Raw genomic sequence first — 23,983 nt, forward strand, 5'->3', positions numbered from 1 at the left:
TACCTAGACTTGTTGCGGATCATTTTTCTATTGTGTGGGATAGTGGTGGTTTGAGGAGGGGGTCATCCATTTTTTAGATTCGAGAATATGTGGTTGAAGAAAGACTGTTTTAAAGATTTGATGAAAACTTGGTAAGGGGGATTTGTTTTTAGAGGATCCTTCAGTTTCATTTTGTATTAAAAGCTGCAAGCCTTAAAAGCCAATATGAGGAAGTGGAACAAGGAGGTCTTTGGCAATGTGATAGTTAATAAGGAGTTGGCCTTGAATCAGGTGGCTTTTTGGGATGCTGAGGAAGGGACAAGGATTTGTCTTTGAAGGAGTAGTCTAAGAGGATGTAGGCTAAGGAGGAGTATAAGAAGTGGGTTTTTATGGAAGAGACTTCTTGGAGACAAAAATCAATGGAGCTATGCTTGAAGGAGGACGATAAGAATACTAATTTTTTTTTCACAAAATGGCTAATGCTCACAAGAAGAGGAATGCCCTAGTGAAGATTAAATTAAATAAGACTTGGGTTTTAGAGGGGAACGAGATTAAGGGGGAGGTAGGTTGAGCTTTTCAATCCTTTCTAACTGAAACAGGGGAGTGGAGACCCAACTATGAAGGGCTTGCTGTTGAGGCTTTAGGGGGGGAAGATGCGACTTTGTTGGAAGTTCCTTTTTTTGAGGAGAAGGTGCTTTTTGCCTTTTCAACTCTTAGTTAGGATAAGGCTCCAGGCCCTAATGGCTTCACTATGGCTTTTTGGCAAGCTAGTTGGGACTTTTTGAAGGGAGAGGTGATGGATTTTTTTAAGGGTTTTCATGAGCATGGAAGATTCATTAAGAGTTTGAATGCTACTTTTCTGGTGTTGATTCCTAAGAAAGGGGGGGTTGAAGATTTGAGGGGCTTTAGGCCCATAAGCTTGGTTAATGGTCTTTACAAGTTATTAGCTAAAGTGCTAGCCAATAGATTCAAGAAGGTGGTGGGTAAGGTAGTTTCATTATCCCAAAATGCATTTGTGAAGGGGAGACAAATTTTGGATGCTTCGTTGATAGCTAATGAGGCCATTGATTTACTTTTGAAAAATGGTGGTTGTGGGATTATTTGCAAACTTGATTTAGAGAAGGTGTATGATCATGTCAATTAGAGCTTCTTACTCTTGTTGCTAAGAAAAATGAGTTTTGGTGATAGGTGGATTAGTTGGATCAAGTGGTGCATCTCTACTGTAAGTTTCTTTGTTCTTGTCAATGGTTCTCCTTCAGGCATTTTTCATACCTCTAGGGGGTTGAGATAGGGGGACCTTCTTTCTTTTTATCTGGCTGTGATTGTCATGGAGGCCCTCAATTGTTTGCTAAAGAGGGTTAAGCTTGGTGGTTTTTTGCCGGGGTGGAAAGTGAGAGGAAGAGGGAGAAAGGGGATGGATGTTTCTCATTTACTGTTTACTGAAGACACGTTAGTGTTCTGTGAGTCTTCCTTAGATTAACCGACTTACTTGAGCTGGGTGCTTATGTGGTTTGAGGCTATGTCGAGGTTAAGAATTAATCTAGAAAATAGTGAGTTTCTCCCAGTGGGTAGGGTGGAGAATATCAAGGAGTTGGTGCACGAGTTTGGATGCAAGGTTGGGACACTTCCATCTGCTTATTTGGGTTTCCTTTTGGGTGCTTCTTTCAAGTCTGTGGCAATTTGGGACGGTGTGGAGGAGAGGTTTCAAACGAGATCGGCTCTTTGGAAAGAGTGGTATATTTCTAAGAGGGGAGGGGGAGGGGGAGGGGAGGGGGGGGGGGGGGGGGAGACTTACCCTAATTTGCAGTATTTTGTCCAATTTGCCTATTATTTTATGGCCTTGTTCTGTATGCCAAGATTGATTGGGCAAAGGTGGTTGGAGCAAATTCAAAAAGACTTCCTTTAGAGAGGAGGGGCCTTTGAGAGGAGACCTCACTTGGTTAGTTGGTCTGTTGTTTGTTTACACAAAAGCAAGGGTGAATTAGGGGTTCAGAATGTTTTGTTGATCAATAAAGCTCTTCTGTGCAAGTGGAATTTTTTTTTTTTGATAAGCAAGCGAATATATTAAAGAAGGCTTAGAAGCCGCAAAGCATACAGGGAGTATACGAGGCTACTAAGACCCCTCAAACAAAAAACAAAACAACCCAACCCCTAATTGGAGGCTAACCACTCCAAGAAACCTATTAGGGAATTCGACTCCATATCAATGTACACTTTAGCCCAACCCCAAATATTGTACACAAACGAAGTTTTTAACTTCTGAAATGCCAACACTCCCCCCTTAAAAGCTAGCCTATTCCTTTTCTTCCATATTGTCCAAAAAATGTATAGCGGGATGGATTTCCACACTTTTTTCCTTTTTCTCCCCACAAAAGAGCCTTTCCAACTACTAAGAACCTCCTTTACAGATTTTGGAAAGACCCACTGTACACCACACAACGCAAGAATGATATCCCACAACCCTTTTGCCACTGTACAATGTATTAAGATATGATTGATCGTTTCCTCTTCACACCCACACAAGAAACATCGGTTAGGGAATTACCACCCTCTTCTCTGCAGCCTATCCAAAGTGAGAACCTTCCCCCAAGTAGCTTCCCAAGCAAAAAAAGCAATTTTGGTTGGAACTTTGTCCACCCAAACATTGCTATGAGGGAAATCCGCTCCTTCAGTATTTGCCAACACACTATACGCTTTCTTGACTTTAAACAGCCCGTCCTCTCCTTCCTTCCAAAACACCGAGTCTTCCTCCAAAGTTACTCTATAATCCCTCAACACAACTAATAAATTACCCACCAAACCCAACTCCCAATCATTAAAGTCCCTTAACAGCCTTAAATTCCACCCTCCTTGACCCAAATTCTGATCCCAATATTCGTCCACTGTGACATTCCTTTGGGCAGCCATGGAAAAGAGGTCCGGGAAGCCTTGGGACAGCACATTGTTTCCGCACCAAGGATCTGTCCAAAACCTTATTTTATTGCCTTTTCCCACCTTGAACACCATATTTTCCCAACACCAAGCGGACTCCTTCAAGATCTTCTTCCAAACTCCAACTCCAAACACCCCATTTGCCTTCCTTGTCCTCCACCCAAACTCCTCTTGCCCATACTTAGCCTCAAACACTTTTTTCTAAAGCTCCTTCTTAGCACGCGCAAATCTCCAAATCCATTTGCCTAGAAGAGCTTTGTTCAAACAAACAAGCTTCCTTAACCCCAACCCTCCCTTTTCTTTATCCGTGCACACCATCTCCCATTTGACTAGATGAGCCTTGTTCCCCCCGTTGGCTCCTCCCCACAAAAAGTCTCTTTGAAGCTTTTCAAGCCTTCTTGCCACTGATGTAGGCATACGGAATAACGACATTTGATACAAGGGAATGCTGGCCAGCGTACTCTTTATAAGAGTAATTCTCCCTCCTTTGGACAAATATTGGCGTTTCCAAAGGGCAAGCCTCCTCCTCACTTTCTCCTCCACCCCATCCCAAACGGAAGAGGCCTTATTAGACGCCCCAAGGGGCAGCCCCAAATAAACAGTAGGCACCTGTCCCACCCTACACCCAATTTCAGCAGCCAATTCAAGCACCCCTTCCACCTCCCCTACTGGAATGACCATACTTTTGTCCAGATTAATCTTTAATCCTGAGGCTGCTTCAAACCAAAAGAGGATCCAACTCAAATACAACAAAGACTCTTTCTTTGCCTCGCAAAATACAATTGTATCATCCGCAAACAGTAGATGAGAAATATTGACGGCCTGCCCTCTTCCTCTCCATATCCTACAGCCATAGATGAACCCCCCTTCAACGGCCCTCGTGATTGACGCACTTAGAACTTCCATTCCCATGACAAATAAGTAGGGGGAAAGGGGGTCCCCTTGCCTTAACCCTTTTGAACTTGAGAATAACCCAGCTGGAACCCCATTCCTGTGCAAGTGGAATTTGTGCTTTGCTTAGGAGAGGAAGGTTTATTAGAGGCAAGTTATCAACATAAAATATGGGGAGGAAGGAGGTTGGTGTACTCGGGAGGTGAGGGAAGCTTTTGGGGTAGCGTTATGGAAAGCCATCAGGAAGGAGGGGGACATGTTAAGATGCAAAGTTGCCTGTATGGTGGGGGATAGTAGAAGGGTGAGGTTTTGGCAGGACAAGTGGTATAGTGATGAGCCTTTGTACATCTCTTTTCCCTTATTTTTTGTTGTAGCTTCCTCTAAGGAGGCATGGGTGAAGGAGGTTTGGAGTCATTCTTTTAAGAGAGGGTGTTGGGCCTCTCACTTTTCTAGGAAAATCAACGATTAGGAGATGAAGAGGTTGGAGTGTTTCCTTCTGAGATTGCATGGGAGGAGGGTGTCGAGGGATAAGGATGATGAAATTCTGTGGACTGAGTCTAAGGATGGGGCTTTCTCTGTCTAATCCTTATACAAGGTGTTGGAGCCAGGAAGATAGAGCATTTTCTGAACAAGTGTGATATGGAATTTGTGGGTGCCACCAAGAGTGGTCTTCTTTGCTTCGAAGGCCACTTGGAGGGATGTTCTAACTTTGGATCACATTCAGAGGAGAGGGTGGTCTTTGGCAAATAGATGCTTCATTTGCCATAAAGAGGAAAATCCATAGATCACATTTTACTTCATTGTACTAGAGTAAGTTTTATGGCATCTTCTATTCTCCCTTTTTGGTGTGTCATGGGTGCTCCCCTCATTGGTTAGAGAGGTTTTGTTAGGATGACATGGTTCTTTTGTGGGAAAAAAAGGAAAAAGGTGTGGCGAGTTGCTCTTTTATGCCTTTTTTGGACTGTTTGGAATGAAAGAAATAGTAGGGCGTTTGATAATGAGGGGCGGTCAATCCAAGGGTTGAAATCCTCCTTTGCTTGTAATCTTTGGGCTTGGTACAAGCTGCACGTAATTCCTAGTCCTCTATCCTTTGTTGACTTTGTGGAGTGTTTGGGTTTGGGCTAAGGGGGTTGTTGATGTTCCTCTTTGTATTTGTGTTGCTTTGAGGTGTTTCTTTGTATATGTCCTATGTACTTTGGAACGTTTTTTCCGGCGTTACTTATTATAAATTGATTTTGATTACCTATATATATATATATAAAAGAGATTAAGGGCAGAACTCGAATCAATTCTACAAACCTCTTCAGCAAGAAGCCGGTCCTGACATCATTAAACTTCAACTTAGCACTACCTACAGAGTTACTAATTGTTACCCTCATGGGCTCCCAACTGTTTGGTAGAGATGCCAAAAGAATTAGAGCATGAACGTCATCATCGAAAACAATTTCACTAGATGACAATTGATTAACAATCATGTTGAACTCATTGAGATGTATTGCCATTGAAACACCTTCTTCCATCTTTAAATGAAACAATTTCTTAATGAGAAATACCTTATTATTTTTTTTTGATAGACAAAGAGAACCAATAGATTAAAAAAACGCTAGAAAACAAGGGACGCTCCCTATGTACACAGGCTGTATACAAAGAAGGCCCAAAACAAGGCAACAAGAGCAAGATAAAGTCTAATAAGGATTAGCTAAACAACAACCCTATCACCCAACAAATTCTGAAAAGAGAGATAGTCCAAGTCCAAGTCCACAAATTGTTGAGACCATTCAAGCAGGGACCGAAGAAAAAGTTTCCTCAAGCTCGTATTTGACATCTCTTCCTCTAGGAAGGTTCTTCGATTTTGCTCTCCCCAAATACACCAAAACAGACAAATAGGCGCCATTTTCCAAACTACACTCCTTTTCTTCCCCATGCCTTTCATTTTCCACTCAAGAAGCAAATTTCTCACGGAATCCGGGAGCACCCACACCACCCCAAAAGAAGAAAACAACAAGTTCCAAAGATCCCTTGTCTTACCACAATGAATTAGGATGTGGTTCGCCGTTTCCTCATTTTCTTTGCACAGGTTGCATCTATTAGCCATAGACCATCCCCTCCTCATTAGCATATCTATAGTGGAAATTTTACCCCAAACTGCTTCCCAAGCAAAAAAACGAGTTCTTAAAGGGGCATACGAACCCCAAACCTCCTTTTCTGGAAATAAAGGGCTATTGTCTTCCTTCAAATACCTATAATAAGAATTTACCTTAAACGTTCCTTTTCTCTCAATTTTCCAAACCAGAAAATCCTCCCCTTCTTGCACCCTTACTGCAGAAATGTAACCCAAAAAACGGTTCACCTCCTTCAACTCCCAATCTTGAAAGGGTCTTCTAAAGTGCACCTCCCAACCCCCACCTCCACCTTCTTGTCTTCCCCACAGATCAGCCACTATTGCAGAATTATTAGCTGCAATTCTAAACAGCAAAGGGAAGAGATCCTTTAGCTTAGAATCTCCTACCCACATGTCCCACCAAAAACTGGTTTGTCTCCCATTTCCAATATGAATCCTAGTTCTGAGAAAGAATTCCTCCCAACCCTTCCTAATGTCTTTCCAAAGGCCCGTCCCATAAGACTCTCTCACCTCTCTAGTGGTTCACCCACCTTGCACCTCCCCAAATTTACCAACAATGACTCTTCTCCAAAAACTCTCCCTTTCTATAGGAAATCTCCATAGCCATTTTCCGAGCAAAGCATGATTGAAATCCTTCAAGTACCTTAACCCCAACCCTCCATGCCTCTTATCTTTGCAAATAACCTCCCATCTCACCAAGTGGATCTTCCTTCTTTCCTCCATATCTCCCCACAAGAACTCCCTTTGAATTTTTTCCAATCTGAGTCTCACTTTCCTTGGGATGACGAAAAGAGACATGAAGTAGATAGGGAGATTTGAGAGTGTGCTCTTTATGAGGGTAAGACGACCTCCCTTAGAGAGATATTGTTTTTTCCACATAGCCAACTTTCTCTTGAATCTTTCTTCTACCCCATCCCAAACTCTACACGACTTGTGGGATGCTCCAAGAGGTAGGCCTAGATAATTCGTAGGGAGATTCCCCACTTTACACCCGAAAACTGCAGCAGCTCTATCCACCTCTTCCACTCCCCCAATTGGAATAATTAGAAATACCTTATTATTTGCAGACAACTTCTCATACATATCTAACAATACCTTCATCAATTCTACGGTTGATTTCTCCTTTGTTACGTTATGAACAACGTTCTTTGATAGTGTCAACCAAATAACTCTCAACATCGTATAGATAATCTTTGATTTGCATTCTCCAGAAAGCAAAATCTGTACCATCAAACTTCCTGATTTCATGTGTTGAACCATCTTCGCCAGCCATCGCTTTTAATCATAACCAAAAACTCTAATACCAATTGTTAGGATTAAAACACCCTAATCCTATTTTTCGAAAGCGACAATAAACCAATGCGAAAAATTAAAGCACAAGAATACATGAGATTTATAGTGGTTCACTCTCACTGTGAGAGTTATGTCTACTTGTAGCCACTGTAGATTTTCACTATGATGAAAAGAGAGTACAAGAGAATCCCAAAACGCCTCACCCTCTAGGTTTTTCTCTTTGGGTTTTTTTGTCTCTGTCAATACCAAAAAAAAAAAAAAAAAAAACTCTCTCAAAGTTGAGTACCCTAAACATAATTTATATAGGGTTTCCAAATCACATGTGTAAAATCCCCAAAATACCCCAACTTAAAATACCCTTACTATTGGGATAATAACTAGGCTCCACACAAATTTTTTTTTTTGTCTTCTTACTACCTAGCTATTTTGGGGCGTTGTTTGTATACTTTGTGTATACTATTTTCGCCGCTTTTAGGCGTTTCTAATGCAAGCCCTTTTATTACCTATAAAAAAAAAAGGGCTCCTTGCAAGGATGAGATTGCCTCTTTGCAGCATTTGCAAAACTCCTTGGTATAGTACTCGAGAAATAATCTTATAAGCTGGTATAGCACCTTGGGAATAATCTTAGGCCATGCTACCTTGCATTTATTAGCTCTAATTTTAATTCAGTCTCCTTGGAATCATAATTTCTGGAGGTGTTTGTGGTGGGGACCGATGTTGAAATGTGAACTTTTTCTCTTCATGGTTCTGAGATTCTCCAACACTAAAGGTTTTTACCAACTCTGTTGACTCCGCAAAGATAAAACCTTGTATGGTGATACCTCATGCGTCGCCACAAACCCCTTCATCTGCATGTTGATTTCGTCAGCTATCCATATAGAGCAGTTATCTTGGATGGTCTTGTGCTCATGCCATATGACCTGCTCCCATCCTTGTATTTTGACCATCCATATTAACATCTTTCTTCTTCATGGAACTACAGAATCCAAAGGAAAGAAACAAATCCATGTTAGTCTAGCAGTGTAGCCTCTTCTTTGGGAATGATGATTGATCGCTCTAATTCGGGTTGTGTGGTGGGAAAGAAATGCGAGGATTTTTGAGGATAAAGCAAGGAATTCATAGTATCTTTGGGACTCTATTGTTTTCCTTGCTTCTCTTTGGGCTTTCTGTTCCAAGGTTTTTAAGGGGACTCCCCTTAATGTGTTACTACTTGATTGGTTAGCGGTGTGTACTCCATAAGGAATGGTCCATTATAGAGAGTTCGCTTGTTTTACAGTGTAATTTCCTGTAGTTTAGTTTTCTTTGGTGGGAGGATTTCTCATCCTTCTCTTTGTACTTCTTTTTATCTATCAATATATCTCTGTGTCGTTTCCAATCAAAAAATATTTCTGACTTTTATGCACTTAAAAGACAAGGGTTCTTGCTATACCCTTAGCTTTCTTACCAAGCTTACTTCAACCATGCTAGTTTCTCTTGTTCAAATCATAGAGTGATAACGCAGCCCTACCCCATTCTGTTCATGTCAAATGCATTCATCGATTGCCATCTTCTTCCCTTATTTCAAATGTCTTTCACTTGATTGGACAAAATTTTTCTCTCCTGCTCCATTTTTCAATCCTTCAATCTTTTTGTCCACAACAAGGAACATAAGACTTCAAGAAGTTTTCTGTGAGCTCTTCATAAACATCATACTAAAACTCAATCCTAAAACTATTGCCTACTAAATTCCTGAAAAAGAATGGAAAGCTTCCTTGTTGGTCCTATAGACTTTCTGTAGCTTCAATCCATAAGTCTTCCTCCCCTGCATAGAGCAGTAACCACCTTCCTCTTCTCTGAACTTGTCTAATACAACCCTCCTACATGGATTGCCCTGTTCAACAACAAGACTCTACGATGACTTACCTAGCAGCTTTGATTCAGCAACAATAGGTTTTTGATATCTAACCCTGCCTTCCCAGACTTGTAAGGGCCAAAAATGAACCAATTTAACCAAGCATTGAAATAAATTACTTGTTATTTTATTTTACTTTTTTTTTTAATATATTTTTATCAATATACAGTCTATATATGCTCGCTACTGCATGTAATTTATACCCTATTCATCACACTCTTGTCATGCATGCATTCTTTTAATAATATTTTGACTTCATAAGAAGCATAATTCTTTGTATTAAAATTTCATTTCAAAGTTTTTTTTATGTTTTGAATGCAATTTTTGTCATTTCTTTCGCAATTTTTCCTATATTGATATTTCTGTATGGTTGGATGGTTGATATTCCATTTGTGCCAATGTATTGGTTCTTGCATTCACTATAGATAGTAACTTTATTGGGTTAAGCATAACTGGAACTGAACCAACAGCAGCATTCATATTTTAGTTTTCTGTCTCTTATATCCTCTTCCACGTTATCCCCTCCCTGTATTTTGCTATAGAATTCTTAGATTTGGAAACTATGCTGCCTTCAGGACAGAAAGCCTTGGGAAAGAGAAAGCAGTCAGGAGAGCAGGGGAAGAACATGCCTTTACAAATTCCAACTTGAGCAGGATGTAAGTGGATTTGAAATCTCTATTTTTTTCATTAAAGTATTTACATGAACTCTGTGGATATGTTATCTAATCAAAATTGTAAATTAAAAATTGCTTGCATTTTCTGTGTCATGGCTTGCAGCAATTTATGTTTATTTGAAACATGGCCTTTTCCAAAACTTCATGCTTTACATGGATTTTGCTTTTTCTTGATAAGTAATGAAATTGTAAATTAAAGAACCAAAAGGGGTTAAACCCTAGCATACAAGTAGTATACACAGAGCAATCCAACTCAGGCAGTCTTTACATTGCATATGCATATCTGTTGGTAGTTATTTTTCCTATCTTGAGCTTTTTTAGTGAGATTTCATGACTTAGGTAGTGACATGATCTAATTCTGGTTTTGATGGAGCTTTAATCCAACCTTACCCATCATCACCAGATTGCTTTGTTTCAGTCACCATTTGTGATCATCTCTGTTCCTAGGCTTTCATTAGGGTGTCTTTTAACAGATTTTCTGGGCCAAGGAAATTAAATTTCAATTCTGGTGAAGATAGTGGGGTATGATAGGCATAATAAGTAGGGAGCATTTAGGTAATTTGGTCCCTTTAAAGTACATGCAAAAGAGATGCAGTTTTGTACCTTTGTCCTCTAAATCTAACTGAATTTCATCTTACTGAACTGTAAATTCTAGAAACATTCAATGTCCAAGGAATAAGGATCATTCAACTTTGACTTATATTGATTAATCAATGTTTGACAATAATAGAATTTGCTGATACCCGCCAAAGTGGCCCAGTTGGTCAGGGTGAACACTGGGAAGTGTGGTCCCAATAAGTGACACATGGTCTTGGGTTCGAATCCTGCCACTGATGATGCCCTAAATTTACCTAGTGCTGGTTGTTGCTATGCGGTCAATACCCTGAGGTTTGGATCCCCATGGAGAGTCTTAAGGGCTTGGCCATGAAAGGTTCCTCGGTTATCATACATAAAAAAAAAAAATAGTATTTGCTGATTGGCTTAGCTCAAAGTAAGGGGAGAGAACTTGTTTTTTGTTATTCTCTCCTCTTCAAGGATGCTTTCTTTGGCGGCAAATGTATACATCATATGTTATATATATATATATATATGTACACACACACTATTTGCCTTTAAAAGAAAATAATATATGAAATTATTCTGTATATTATTCTTTTATCAAAAGGAATATATACCAAATAGGAGTTTGAGACAATTTCATATTCACATTTGATATATGAAATATTCGCATTTAATGCATTCGCCAAATGCACTCCATGTGGAAACTTATCTAAACTACATCCCTTAGAAATTTAAGTTTCAAGTAAAGGAATAAGAAATAAGCTTCCACTGTCTACAATCCTAGGTCCATAGTGCTTGTATTGGCGGATCTTTAGGACTTAAAGATTTGAATTAGTTTAGAAGTCAAACTTTGTATTTTAAGAGATTTTCAATTCAGTTTCTTGATTTCTAGAGATTCTATATGTTTCCTATTTTTTCTGCCTTTCTTTACCGAATGTGCACTTGTATATATACATTTTTTTTTCTGGGTAATAAAAATAATACTTTTCTCTACAATTCTTTTTCATGGTATCAGAGCTGTTGAACTGGGGCGCTTTTTTTCTTATCTAGAGACGTTTGTACCTATTTTATTCTCGACATTTGGTTGGAGAATTTTTTTCTGGGTTCAATGTCTGTTTGTCAAGATCTTAGTATTTGACTGAGATTTTTTTTTCTCTCTCTTTGCTTTCATCTTCTTTATCTTCGTGTTCTCTCATCTCTGAAAAATGTCGGAAGGATCTAGGACAACATCATTTGAGATTTCTTCAAACTTGAACATATTGAATGGAAGCCTTGACAACTTGACACTTTAGATCACTACTGAGAAATTGAATGGAAAAAATTTCCTGGAGTGGTCTCATTCTGTGAAGCTATTTCTTTGGAGTAAGAAGAAGATAGGCTACATTTTAGGAACAATTAAGGCTCCCAAGACCACTGATCCTCTTTTTGAATCATGTCTTAGCTTCTTAATTCTATGCAACCTGAGATAGGAAAGCCATTCTTATTTTTGTTTATAGCCAAGGATATCTGAGATGCCATGGTGAAGACTTATTCGAAGAAGGGGAATGCTATACAATTTTTTGAACCGAAGTGCACAATTCACGAGACCAAACAAAGAAATATAAACAATCTCTTGTGCTTTAATATATTGTAATTTTTGTGGGAAGAATTGGATGTTCTCCAACATTGGGAGATGGAATTGCCAAGACATGCTTCAAAGCTCATAGAGATTCTTGAACGAGAAAGAATCTTTGATTTCTTGGCTGGATTAAGACCTGAGTATGATGAGGTCCAAAATAGGTTGCTAGGCAAGGATGTAGTTCCAGATTTGCATGAGGTATTCTCCGTCATACGAGATGAAGAGAGTAGACGGGCCATGATGTTGAGATCCAATAATGAGCTAGATCAGTTATCACTCAAAGCTTCTCATGAAAATACCATAGGAAAAAAGAAGAATGATCGTTGGTGTGACTTTTGCAACAAGGATAATCATACTAGAGAAATGTGCTGGAGAATAAACAGATTACTGCCTCACATGGATAAGAAGAATCAGAAGGGAAAAACCAGTCCAAGACGGGAAAAGGCTTCCATACTGACTCAACTGGCCCTCAATCTTCCAAACCCGTTGCAGCTGCTGCCGAAAACTTGCCCTTCACGAAATATCAATTGGAGCTTTTCTATAAACTGTTGGGAAAAATTGAGGTTCCTTCGTCAACCTCGTCAGCCTCTTATGCCTTTGCATAATCATGTATAACCAAACCTATTATGTGCATGACATCAGTTCTAAAGAATGTTCCTTGGATTGTTGACTCCAAAGCAAGTGATCATCTGACTCAAGAGTCAAAACTCTTTAACTCATATATCCCTTGCTCTGGAAAACAGAAGGTTCTTGTGGCAAATGGCTCGAATATACTAGTGCATGGAAAAGAGAGTGTAGCCATTAATAAAGACATTACTCTTGACTTTGTTTTACATGTTCTTGAGATGTAAGTGAATTTGTTGTCCATTAGCAAGCTTACGATGTCTTAAAACTGTTCAGTGACGTTTTCCTCGAATTGGAGTGTTTTTTTAGGATCTTACTATGGCGAAGATGATTGACAGTGCCGAGGAAAGAGAAGGCCTGTACCACCCGATTTCGCAAGAATGGGAGAGTTGAGCATACCAAGTAGAAGGAGGTCTAACCAGAGAACATGAGATTAGGTTGTAGCATGAAAGATTAAGACATTTAAGTTTTGCTTCTTTAAGAATAACCTTGGATTTGTTTAAGAGTTTTTATTTGTCTTTTCTTGAGTGTGAAATTTGTGAATTTGCAAAGAGTCATCGTGTTCCATACCTATTGAGAAATAATAGATGTGATTTAGTGAAGGATGTGGGACTTTAGAGAGTAAGCCTCATTTAGTGAAATGGACTACTATTTGTTTAGACAAGGGAAAGGGGGATCTAGGAGTTAGACGCCTTCACTCACTAAATAAGGCCTTTGTAATTGGAATTGGCGATTTGCTATAGAAATGGATGTCTTTTGGAAAAAGATTATTTGTGGTAAATATGGAGGGATGTCTTCTAGAGAAAGATTATTAATGGTAAATATGGGGAAATGGAAAGGGGTTGGTGCTCAAAGGAAGTGAGGAGTAGCTATGGTGTTGGGTTTTGGAAGGCTATAAGGAATTTGTGGGAGTTAGTCTTTTGTTATATATCCTTCATGGTGGGCAATGAGAGGAGGGTTAAGTTTTGGAAAGACAAATGGTGTGCTAATGAACCTTTATGTGTTTTTTCCCCCTCCTTATTTGCCCTAGCTAGCTCCAAAGAGGCTTGACTGACAGACTTGTGGATGCACTCTAGTGAGGGGGTGTTTGGATTCCTAACTTCTCTAGGCTTCTCAATGATTGGGAGATTGAGATTGTGGAGTGCTTTTTGTCAAGGTTTCAAGATAAGGTGGTTGTTGTGGAAGGGGAGGACAAGGTGCGTTGGATGGAAACAAAGAGTAGATCCCTCTCTTGTTAAGTCCCTTTACTCTATCTTTGAGGCAGGAAGTGTAGAGTCGTTCCCAACAAGTGTTGTGTGGAATCCATGGGTTCCTTCTAAGGTAAGTTTTTTTTGCTTGGGAGGCAACGTGGGAGAAAGTTTTGACTTTAGACCAACTTGAAAGGAGGGGTTGGTCTTTAGCCAATAGATGTTTGCTTTGTTATTCTCATGACGAGTCAATTGATCACATCCTTTTACATTGTGGAAAGGCAAGGGTATTATGGGAGCTCTTGTTCTCTTTGTTTGGGGTGTATCAGGTGATTCGTTTTACAAGTAGAGAGACTCTTTTAGAGTGATATGACTCTTTTGATGGAAGAAAGTGGACAAAAGTTTGGAGAGTAGCACCTTTATGTTTTTTTTCAGACAATATGGAAAGAGAAAAATAGAAGACCTTTGGAGAACGTGGAGCTCTCTGTTCAAAAGCTGAAATTCTCGTTTTTGTGCAACTTGTTATCTTGGACCAATTTGCTTATAGGAAAAACATCTCTGTCCTTAATTGATTTTATTGATTGGTTGGGTTCGGATTGAGGTAGAGAGTAATTTTTTGTTTTCCCTGTCCTTTTTGGCGCTTTTTGGTGGCTATTGTATACATCACGTGTACTTTGATATGCTCTTTTTGGTGCTTTAATTACTATTTTCATTTACCTATAAAAAAAAATGTTGAGGAGATAAAAATGATCAAGTTGAAGCTTGCCAAAGAATTAGAGATCAAAGACTTGGGCAGTTTGAGGTATTTCCTTGGCATTGAGGTGGTTAGATCAAAGAAGGTATCTATGTGTCACAACAAAAAGACATCCTCAACCTCTTAAAGGAGGTTGGAATGTTGGGATGCAAACTTGAAACTACACCCATCAATCCTTATCATAAGTTGGGCGCTGACCCCTCAAGAACACCTATAGACAAGGGACAATATCAATGATTGGTGGGAAAACTGATTTATTTGTCTTATACTCAACTTGACATAGTTTATGTCGTTGGCCTTGTTAGTCAATTCATGCACACTCCAATGAACTATCAAATGGAAGTAGTGACTCACATTCTCAGGTACTTGAAATATACTCTAGGCAAAGGTCTTCTATTTGAGAAACATGACCATTATCGTGTTGAAGCCTATATCAATGCAGGTTGGGGTGGCTCACTCACAGACGTGCGTTCTACATCAGACTATTGCACTCTAGTTGCTGGAAATTTGGTTACATGGAGAAGTAAAAAACAACAGGTGGTCTCTCGCTCTGGTGTTGAAGCAGAATTTAGGGCTATGGCTCTTAGGATTTGTGAGCTAATGTGGCTCGACATTCTTCTGAAAGAACTACATGTAAAAGTGGATGAACCTATGAGATTGTACTATGACAACAAGGCAACAATAAGTATTGCACATAATCCAGTACAACATGACAGGACAAAGCACATTAAGATTGACTGACACTTCATCAAGGAGAAGATTGATGAAGGAGTGATTTGCACACCGTTCGTAGCCTCCAAGTTACAACTAGCAGATGTGTTCACTAAGGGCTTACCTTCTAACACCTATTCTCCCTTAATTGACAAGCTGGACATGTTATACATCTTTGAACTAGCTTGAGGGGGAGTATTGGCAAATCTTTAAGAGTTGAAGATTTGAATTAGTTTAGAAATCAAACTTTGTATTTTAGGAGATTTTAATTTCAGTTTCTTGATTTCTAGAGACTCTATAGGTTTCCTATTTTTTCTGCCTTTCTTTACCGAATGTACACTTGTATGTATACACTTTTTTTCTTCTGAGCAATGAAAATAATACTTTTCTCTGCAATTATTTTTCAGCTTGATCTTATGAATTCTTACTCCATGCCACAACTTTCTCATGTGCCATGGTCCCATTGTGCTCCAAGTCACAGAGATCAAGTCTGTTTGGCTTTCACGTCTGATTATGCCTATTCCTAATCCTAAATGGAATGTAATGACGTAGGGATTCAAACACTGCTTGTTTGCCTTTTAGTAGATCTCCATAAATTCAATCCATTTAGACACTTCACAATTTCTACCTTTCAAAATCTAGCAAGTGTATAGAGGAACAACGCTTATTCCAATATACAAACTGAACTCTTATCTACCACAACTTTTCTCCAATTTATCCCTCACAAATATCCGTAGCCACATATTAAGCAAAGCATTATTAAGAACCATAAAGTTTCTGATACGCTTATTCCAATTTACAAAATACATGCTCCATGTATCATGTTTCAATGAGACAATTATTGACTCTACCTTTAACCAAAATTCTACCCTTTACCAAAATTCATTTTATCCGCTGAACTATTTCTCTATTATTCTCCAATTTATCCCTCACAAATACCTGTTGCCGCATATTAAGCAAAGCATTATTAAGAACCATAAAGTTTCTGATAGCCTATTAAAAAAATTATTAAGAACCATTAAGTTTTTTACCCAGCCTACCTGCTTCTTTTGAGGTACATACAGTCGCCCAGTTCACCGGATGTGACATACTACCTGCTTCGCCTCTATCCCACAGAAAATCCCTTGGTGCTTCTATAGCCTGAGGTGAATTGATGCTGGTGTTACAAGGGAAGGCAAGGAGTAGCCAAGCAAGCTTGAGAAGGTACTACAAATGAGAGGGTACCATGGAAAAGAAGATGATGGAACTGGAGGAGATTTATAATGACTCTGGCATGCTGTTGCAGTGCTTATAAGTGTATAAAAACTATGATATGGACAAGGGATTAGATACCTCCTCATAATCATCAGGCTTAGATATAAGGTGTTCTTCTTGATTTATATTCTGGCTGTTGGCCTGATGTGTGGTTAATGAATTGGTGCTCAATTTTAGATTTTTGAAGTAAGCCCCCACCTAAAAATCTAACAGTTAATGAAGCAACTAAATTTGATTACCCTAGGAATCTTGACAGTTGGTTTTCTTGAATTGGTGTGTGGAAGGTTCTCATCTGATTAGCTGTTCACTTGTTCTATAGGGGCTGATAATCAGATGCTCATTGCATGCCCGTCTCTTGCCTATGATTCCCACCAGATTTATGAAAACAATCCAACTTATGATAAATTCTTCTGTATACTACCACTTGGATTATACAGGTTAAGGAGTTACAAAAACAGTTACAAGAAGAGATTGACTTGAACTTGGCACTAGCAAGTGCAGCTGAACACTCTTCATCACCCTTTTCTGACTCTTTCCAGCTTCCAGCTAAGGTTACTTTCTCTATATTTGGTTTTTATTCTTTTAAACTTCTTTGTGTTGTCATATTTAGTTTTTCCAATGTGGATTGCAGGCCCAAGAGCTTTTGGATAGCATAGCTGTTCTGGAGATCACGGTATCAAAGCTTGAACAAAAATTGGTTGCCTTGAATTATCAGCTTACTCAGGAGAGGAATGAGCGCCGACTTTCTGAATATCATTTAAGGCATTTTCCCCATTCTGTTTCATCAGGGCTTCACTGTTGTCCTGCACATTCAACAAAGATGGTATTCTCTTATATTTTCCAAATTTTAAAAGATTCTTTACTGGTTCTTGAGTTTTTAACTGAACAACTGAAAATTTGTTCTACTCTTTTGATTTATACTTGATCTAGCCTTCTACCTGGATTATACTGTTACATCTTGAGTTTGATCGAGCGGAGACTTTTGAATAAGTTTTTTTTACTAAACACTAGATCTAGAGTACATACTACTAGTGTACTGTTTGAGGTTCTGCAGTCCTATCTGTCTTTCAAAAAGTTAAAAGATAAAAGAGAAATGAAAAGAAAGTTAATACTGAACTTTTTGTTGCAGATAATTGAACCATATGATGGAGACGGAGAGGATGAAGAAATGGATGATCTGCCTCTATGGTTAGATGTGAATGAAGATCCAAGTAATGATTATTTTGTGGAGAATCTTTGGCATCATCCTAATCAACTGTCAGAAGAAATGGTGCAGTGCATGAGAGACATATTCCTCTTTTTAGCAGATTCGTCAAAGCTTTCTTCCTCTGAGGGTGTGGCTTCACCTCGAGGTCACCTATCCTATTCTTCTTTAGCATCTTTCTCAGACTCATCCATATTGGCTTCTCTAGTAAGGAGTCCCTCAGTTGATTTGCATAATGTTTCTGAAATCTTTGCAAGAGATGGCATGTTCGATCCTTATAGCATTCCTGGAAAGGTGGATTGGACAAGAAGTATAGGAACCTACAGCATGGCAGCTGAAGTCTCTTGGATGTCAGTTGGAAAGAAACAGCTTGAGTATGCTGCTGGAGCTTTCAAAAGATTTAGGTTTACTACTTAGATCTCTATTTTGAGACTAAAAATCTAAATTCCTGGTTCTTAGTTTCTTGCTTGCAGTGGGATTTTATTTACTTATGGATCTGTCTTTTGATTCCTGCTTTGATTAGGTTGCTGCAAAACCTGATTGGTTAAATAGAGAAATACAAGTTGTTCTCACAGCATGTTTTGAGAAAACTGAGCTTGAATCATGTTAATAAAGGACATTTTTAGAATTGTTAGCGAGCCTAGCATCTAGAATTCAGTATATCAAGTCAATTCTAACTGAGAAATTTATATAAAATTGCGTCAGTTAAGAGGCCTTACCTGTTATTGGTTTTATTCTTCTGGTTTGTTTTCTATACAGGTTGCTTGTTGAGCAGTTAGCTAGAGTGAACCTGTCCTGTATGAGCTGCATTGAGAGGATGGCTTTTTGGATCAATTTGTATAATGCCTTGATTATGCATGTAAGTCTTATTCAAACTTCTATCCTCCTAAATGGCATTTTTTTTGCTCATGTGTGGTTAAGCTGTTGATAGATTTATTTATTTATTTTTTAAATGGGTAATGGTTAAGCTGTTGATAGTGGAACATCTAGAAGATTTTGTGTTTAGAACAAACTGGTATATATCTAAGTATTGAGTTGAGTGAGCCATTTTCGAGTTTGTAAGCAATAGTTGAATATATTTTCTGGGTAGAAAGCAGTGGAGGCCTTGGCATATTATTCCTCAATTTCTTTGTATCTGCATGCCAATTTGCTTGATGGATATTAGCTTTTAATTAAGTCTGATCTATCTGCAATTCTAACACTTAATTGTGTTTCGCAACTCTAATTACTTTTACTTCTTTGCCTTTTATGTCTCTATTTTCTCAGGCTTATTTAGCGTATGGAGTTCCAACAAGTGATATCAAATTATTTTCCTTAATGCAGAAGGTTTGATCTTGTAATTCTTCTCCTTATTATTTTCCTTATTTAGCGTATGTCTCTATTTGCTTTTTTTAATTCTAAATAGCCTTTTGCTTTAGGTATTCAATATGTTGAGAGAGAGAAAGAAAGAAGAAAAACCTTAATTTTCATTCATGTAATGTCTACTTACAATTGAAAGATATATATATATATTATTATTATTATTATATATATATACAAGGCTAGGAGTCTTAACTACCATACATGTGACCTATATTAACAAGGAAAGATTATATACTATAAATACATTATATTCAACACTCCCCCTCAAGCTGGAGCATATACGTCATATGCACCAAGCTTGTTACAAATATATTTAATCCTAGGACCTCTGAGAGATTTAGTGAAGATGTCTGCTAGTTGATCATTTGAATTAACAAAACTTGTAGCAACACATCCCGATGCGATCTTCTCTCTAATGAAATGACAGTCAACTTCAATATGCTTGGTCCTTTCATGAAAGACTGGATTGGATACAATATGTAATGCGGCCTGGTTATCACAGATGAGTTTCATCTGTTCATCCTTTCCAAATCTCAACTCCCGAAGAAGATGTCTCAACCATATGAGTTCACATGTTGCCAAAGCCATAGCTCGATACTCGGCTTCAACGCTAGATCTGACCACTACATCTTGTTTCTTACTCTTCCAAGATATTAGATTACCTCCAATAAAAACACAGTACCCTGAAGTGGAACGTCTATCTGTGGGTGAGCCAGCCCAATCTGCATCTGTGTAACCAACAACCTGAATATGACCTCTGTTCTCGTACAACACACCTTGGCCTGGTGTACTTTTGATATATCGAAGAATGCGGATTACGGCATCCCAATGGCTATCACATGGTGACTGTAGGAATTGACTAACAACACTCACAGGAAAAGAAATGTCTGGACGAGTAATGGTGAGATAGTTCAATTTACCTACAAGCCGTTGATATCTCCCGAGGTCTCCTAAAGGCTCCCCCTATCCTGGTACAAGTTTGACATTCGGATCCATAGGTGTGTCTATCGGTTTACAGTCTAACATACCGGTTTCTTCCAGGATGTCTAAAGCATACTTCTTTTGGGAAAGGACCACACCAGAACTGGATTGAGCTATCTCAATTCCCAAGAAATACTTGAGTTTCCCCAAGTCTTTGGTCTGAAAGTGGGTAAAAAGATGTTGCTTTAGTTTCTGAATACCATCCTGATCACTGCCTGTAATGACGATGTCGTCCACATAAACAACCAGATAAATACATTGTCCCAATGAGTTATGATGATAGAAAACTGAATGGTCTGCTGTACTGCGAAGCATGCCAAACTCTTGAACAACAAAACTAAAACAGCCAAACCATGCTCGAGGAGATTGTTTCAAGCCATATAGAGAACGACGTAACCTGCACACTAAACCAAACTCCCCCTGAGCAACAAAACCAGGAGGTTGCTCCATATAAACTTCCTCGGCAAGATCACCATGAAGGAAGACATTTTTAATATCCAACTGATAAAGAGGCCAAGAACACATAGCAGCCATGGAGAGAAGCAAGCAGACAGAAGCAATCTTGGCAACAGGGGAGAATGTGTCACCATAATCAGAACCATAAACCTGAGTATAGCCTTTAGCAACTAAGCGGGCCTTAAAGCGATCAACCTGACCATCAGGACCAACCTTAACTGCATAGACCCAACGACAACCAACTGTAGATTTACCAGAGGGTAAAACAACAAGATCCCAAGTGCCATTAGAGTGCAGAGCAGCCATTTCATCCACCATTGCCTGTCGCCAGCCTGAATGGGAAAGAGCTTCATGAGTGCTCTTTGGAAGAGAAACAGAGGATATAGCAGAAACAAAAGCAGAATAGGGTGAAGATAATCGATGATAACTCAAAAAATTGTAAATAGGATGAGGATTACGAGTAGAGCGAGTACCTTTCCGAACAGCAATGGGTAAGTCATTAGGAAAAGGCAGAGCCGGGGCAGGTGAAGCTGAAGGGATAGGAAGTGAGTCAGCAGGTGCCTCAGCAAAAGGGAGAGGAGCAACGACACGAGGGCGACGATGATAAACCTGAAGTGGTCGAGGAGGCATAGCATCAAGTGGGGAGACAATGGGAATGGGCAAGACTTCAGAAACAGGAAGAGACTCAGAAGTGGTGGAAAAGAATGGTGAGTCCTCAAAGAAGGTGACATCAGCGGAGATAAAGTATCGATGAGTCTCAAGGGAATAACAACGATAACCCTTCTGAAGTCTGGAATATCCCAAGAAGAGGCACTTCATGGCTTTGACGGAAAGCTTGTCCTGTCCAGGAGTGAGAATATGAACAAAACAAGTACAACCAAAGACACGAGGAGGAAGGAAATAAAGTGGTTGGTCAGGGAAGAAAAGGGAGTGAGGAATCTGATCGTGTAAGACAGAGGAGGGCATACGATTAATCAAATAACAAGCGGTAAGAACAGCGTCCCCCCAAAAACGAAAAGGAACATTACTATGGAGGAGGATAGTACGAGTTGTCTCAACAAGATGTCGATTCTTGCGTTCAGCTACCCCATTTTGTTGAGGAGTATGAGCACAAGAAGACTGATGAAGAATCCCATGATGAGACATAAACGAAGTAAATGGGGCTGAAAAACATTCTCTGGCATTGTCACTGCGTAACACACAAATAGAAATATTGAACTGAGTTTGGATTTCAGCATAAAATTTCTGGAAAATAGAGAATAACTCGGTTCGATTTTTCATTAAAAATAACCAAGTACATCGAGAATAGTCATCAATGAAAGTGACAAAATACTGAAATCCTAAAGTAGACGCAGTCCGACAAGGACCCCAAACGTCAGTGTGGACAAGCTCAAAAGGAAACTTTGCCCGGTTATTCAAACGCTTTGGGAACGAGACACGAGTATGTTTCCCAAGCTGACATGACTCACACGGAAACGACGACAAAGTGGAAAAACGAGGGACCATCTTCTGAAACTTGGAGAGACTAGGGTGGCCCAAACGATTGTGAATGAGGAGAGGAGCATCAGTGGAAATGCAAACTGCAGGAGATGAATCCGAGGTGAGGTGATAGAGGCCTTGAGACTCACGTCCTATGCCAATCGTCTTCCCTGTACTCCGGTCCTGCAAGGTCACAAATTTATCAGAAAAGGTAATAGAGCAATTAAGAGTACGAGTGATTTTGCTGATGAAAATAAGATTAAAAGGACATTCAGGAGTATAAAGGACAGAAGTGAGAGGTAGAGAAGGCAGAGGAAGGGCCAAACCAATACCTTTAGCCACAGTTTGAGAACCATTAGCTAAGGTAACAGTAGGTAAAGCAGAGGTAGTAGTAATAGAGGAGAAAAGATCCTTATTACCAGATAGGTGATCAGAAGCTCCAGAATCTAGAATCCAGGGTCCAAGAGAAGATGTGTGGGTAAGGCAGGCAGATGCATTACCAGGCTGGGCAACAGAGGCAACAGAAGCCTGAGATGCGGAAGAGCTCGGAGGCTGAGGCAACGGAGAATCAGAGGACTGGGCCACATGAGTAGTGCGAGGAGGCCGTCCATGTAACTGATAGCAACGATCGCGAGTGTGGCCAAGTTTATTACAATAGGTGCAATGAGGACGTTGACCTCTACCTCGGGTACCACTGCGGCCTCCTCGAGAGCTAGTTTGAGAAACTAATACAGAAGAATCTGAAGTGTTATCAAATGGCAAAGTCTGAGTGGAGGAGATACGGAGGAGGCGAGCAAACACATCATCCAAGGACGGAACTAATGAACTGCCAAGAATCTGATCGCGGACAGGCTCAAGATCCGGACGGAGGCCAATAAGAGTAAGAACCATGAAGAACTTGTCAAGCTGTGTTTGTTGAACCCCAACATCAGGAGTAAGAGGCATCACAGTCAAGAACTCCTCCTTAAGAGAGGCAATCTGGCCAATATAAGTAGATAGATCCAAGTCCTGTTGGCTGATATGGACAATAGCAGAAGCCACCTTATAAAGACGCTGGATATCATTCGTGTATAATCCTTTGGCCTGAGTCCAAAATTTAAAACTAGTTTTGTAGGCCCGAAGATGAAGAAGAATCTTGGGATCAACCGATTGCCATAATACACTACATAACTGTGCATCTATCTTCCTCCACTGTACGCAGTCAACCTCAGGGATATCTGTCTCCTGTGTAATCAAGTGATCCTCATATCCTTGACCCATAAACCAAAGTTCAACAGAGGCAGACCAGGAAAGATAATCTTCACTGCCAACCAATTTCTCTGAAGTAATCATAGGAGATCCAGATATGACAGAGGAAAAAATGGAAGTTTTAGTAGCCATATTCACTTATCTGGAGAATGAAGTATGTTTGGATCGAAGAGAGCCCTAATACGGCTTTAGATTGCGGCGTGGCACCACCGAAAAAGGGAGACGGCCTCAGATCGCGGCGTGGTACCACTAGAAAGGTAGAAGAACACTTCCCAAGGCACGTGCAGGGATTGGAGTGGAGAAAAAGTAGTCGGAGCTTCGCTGGAAAGACTGTTTGGAAGGCCGACGGAGACAAAAATCCCCAAAAGAGGTACGTGCAGGGCTCGGATGGGAGAACCAGGGAGGTAGGGAGGCTGGTCGGCGTCAGGCGAAGCTGGAGGAGGAGGCGCGTCACCGGAAAAGGCCTCACGTGCCCTCACGCGCCGGCGCGTGAGATGAAGCCGCCGGCCGGAAAATTGCGCGTGGACGACGCGTGGATGCTCTTTTGGTGCCGGTGCCTTCACAAAAGTTGGAGATCTCCTCCAGGCGCTCCTTCTGGTATGGTCGGTGTCGGAAAAATATGTCGCCGGAAAAGTTCGCCGGCGGTGAGTGGTTTCTGTCGACGATCCGACTGACCGGAAAGTATTGGGAGATGGGGAAGGTGACCAGAATGAAACACGATCACCGGAAGGTTTCCTGGAGTTGATGACACGGGAAACAAGAA

At 40.0% G+C, this 23,983-nt stretch overlaps 1 protein-coding gene across 4 annotated transcripts in view; it reads left to right on the forward strand.

Annotated features, from left to right (window-relative positions):
• The window catches only part of LOC117925221, a 46,781-nt gene that overhangs the window by 9,565 nt on the left and 13,233 nt on the right, over positions 1-23,983 (forward strand). For 3 of the 4 annotated variants that reach the window (XM_034844171.1, XM_034844169.1, XM_034844168.1), the window contains exons 3-8: positions 9,683-9,763; positions 16,928-17,041; positions 17,122-17,313; positions 17,620-18,098; positions 18,454-18,553; positions 18,961-19,020. In XM_034844171.1, coding sequence (XP_034700062.1) covers positions 9,683-9,763; positions 16,928-17,041; positions 17,122-17,313; positions 17,620-18,098; positions 18,454-18,553; positions 18,961-19,020 — 1,026 coding nt within the window. The remainder of the gene's footprint in view (positions 1-9,682; positions 9,764-16,927; positions 17,042-17,121; positions 17,314-17,619; positions 18,099-18,453; positions 18,554-18,960; positions 19,021-23,983) is intronic. The other variant, XM_034844170.1, reaches the window with a different exon arrangement.

Source organism: Vitis riparia, chromosome 11, assembly GCF_004353265.1.
Source record: "Vitis riparia cultivar Riparia Gloire de Montpellier isolate 1030 chromosome 11, EGFV_Vit.rip_1.0, whole genome shotgun sequence".
Taxonomy (NCBI): Eukaryota; Viridiplantae; Streptophyta; class Magnoliopsida; order Vitales; family Vitaceae; genus Vitis; species Vitis riparia.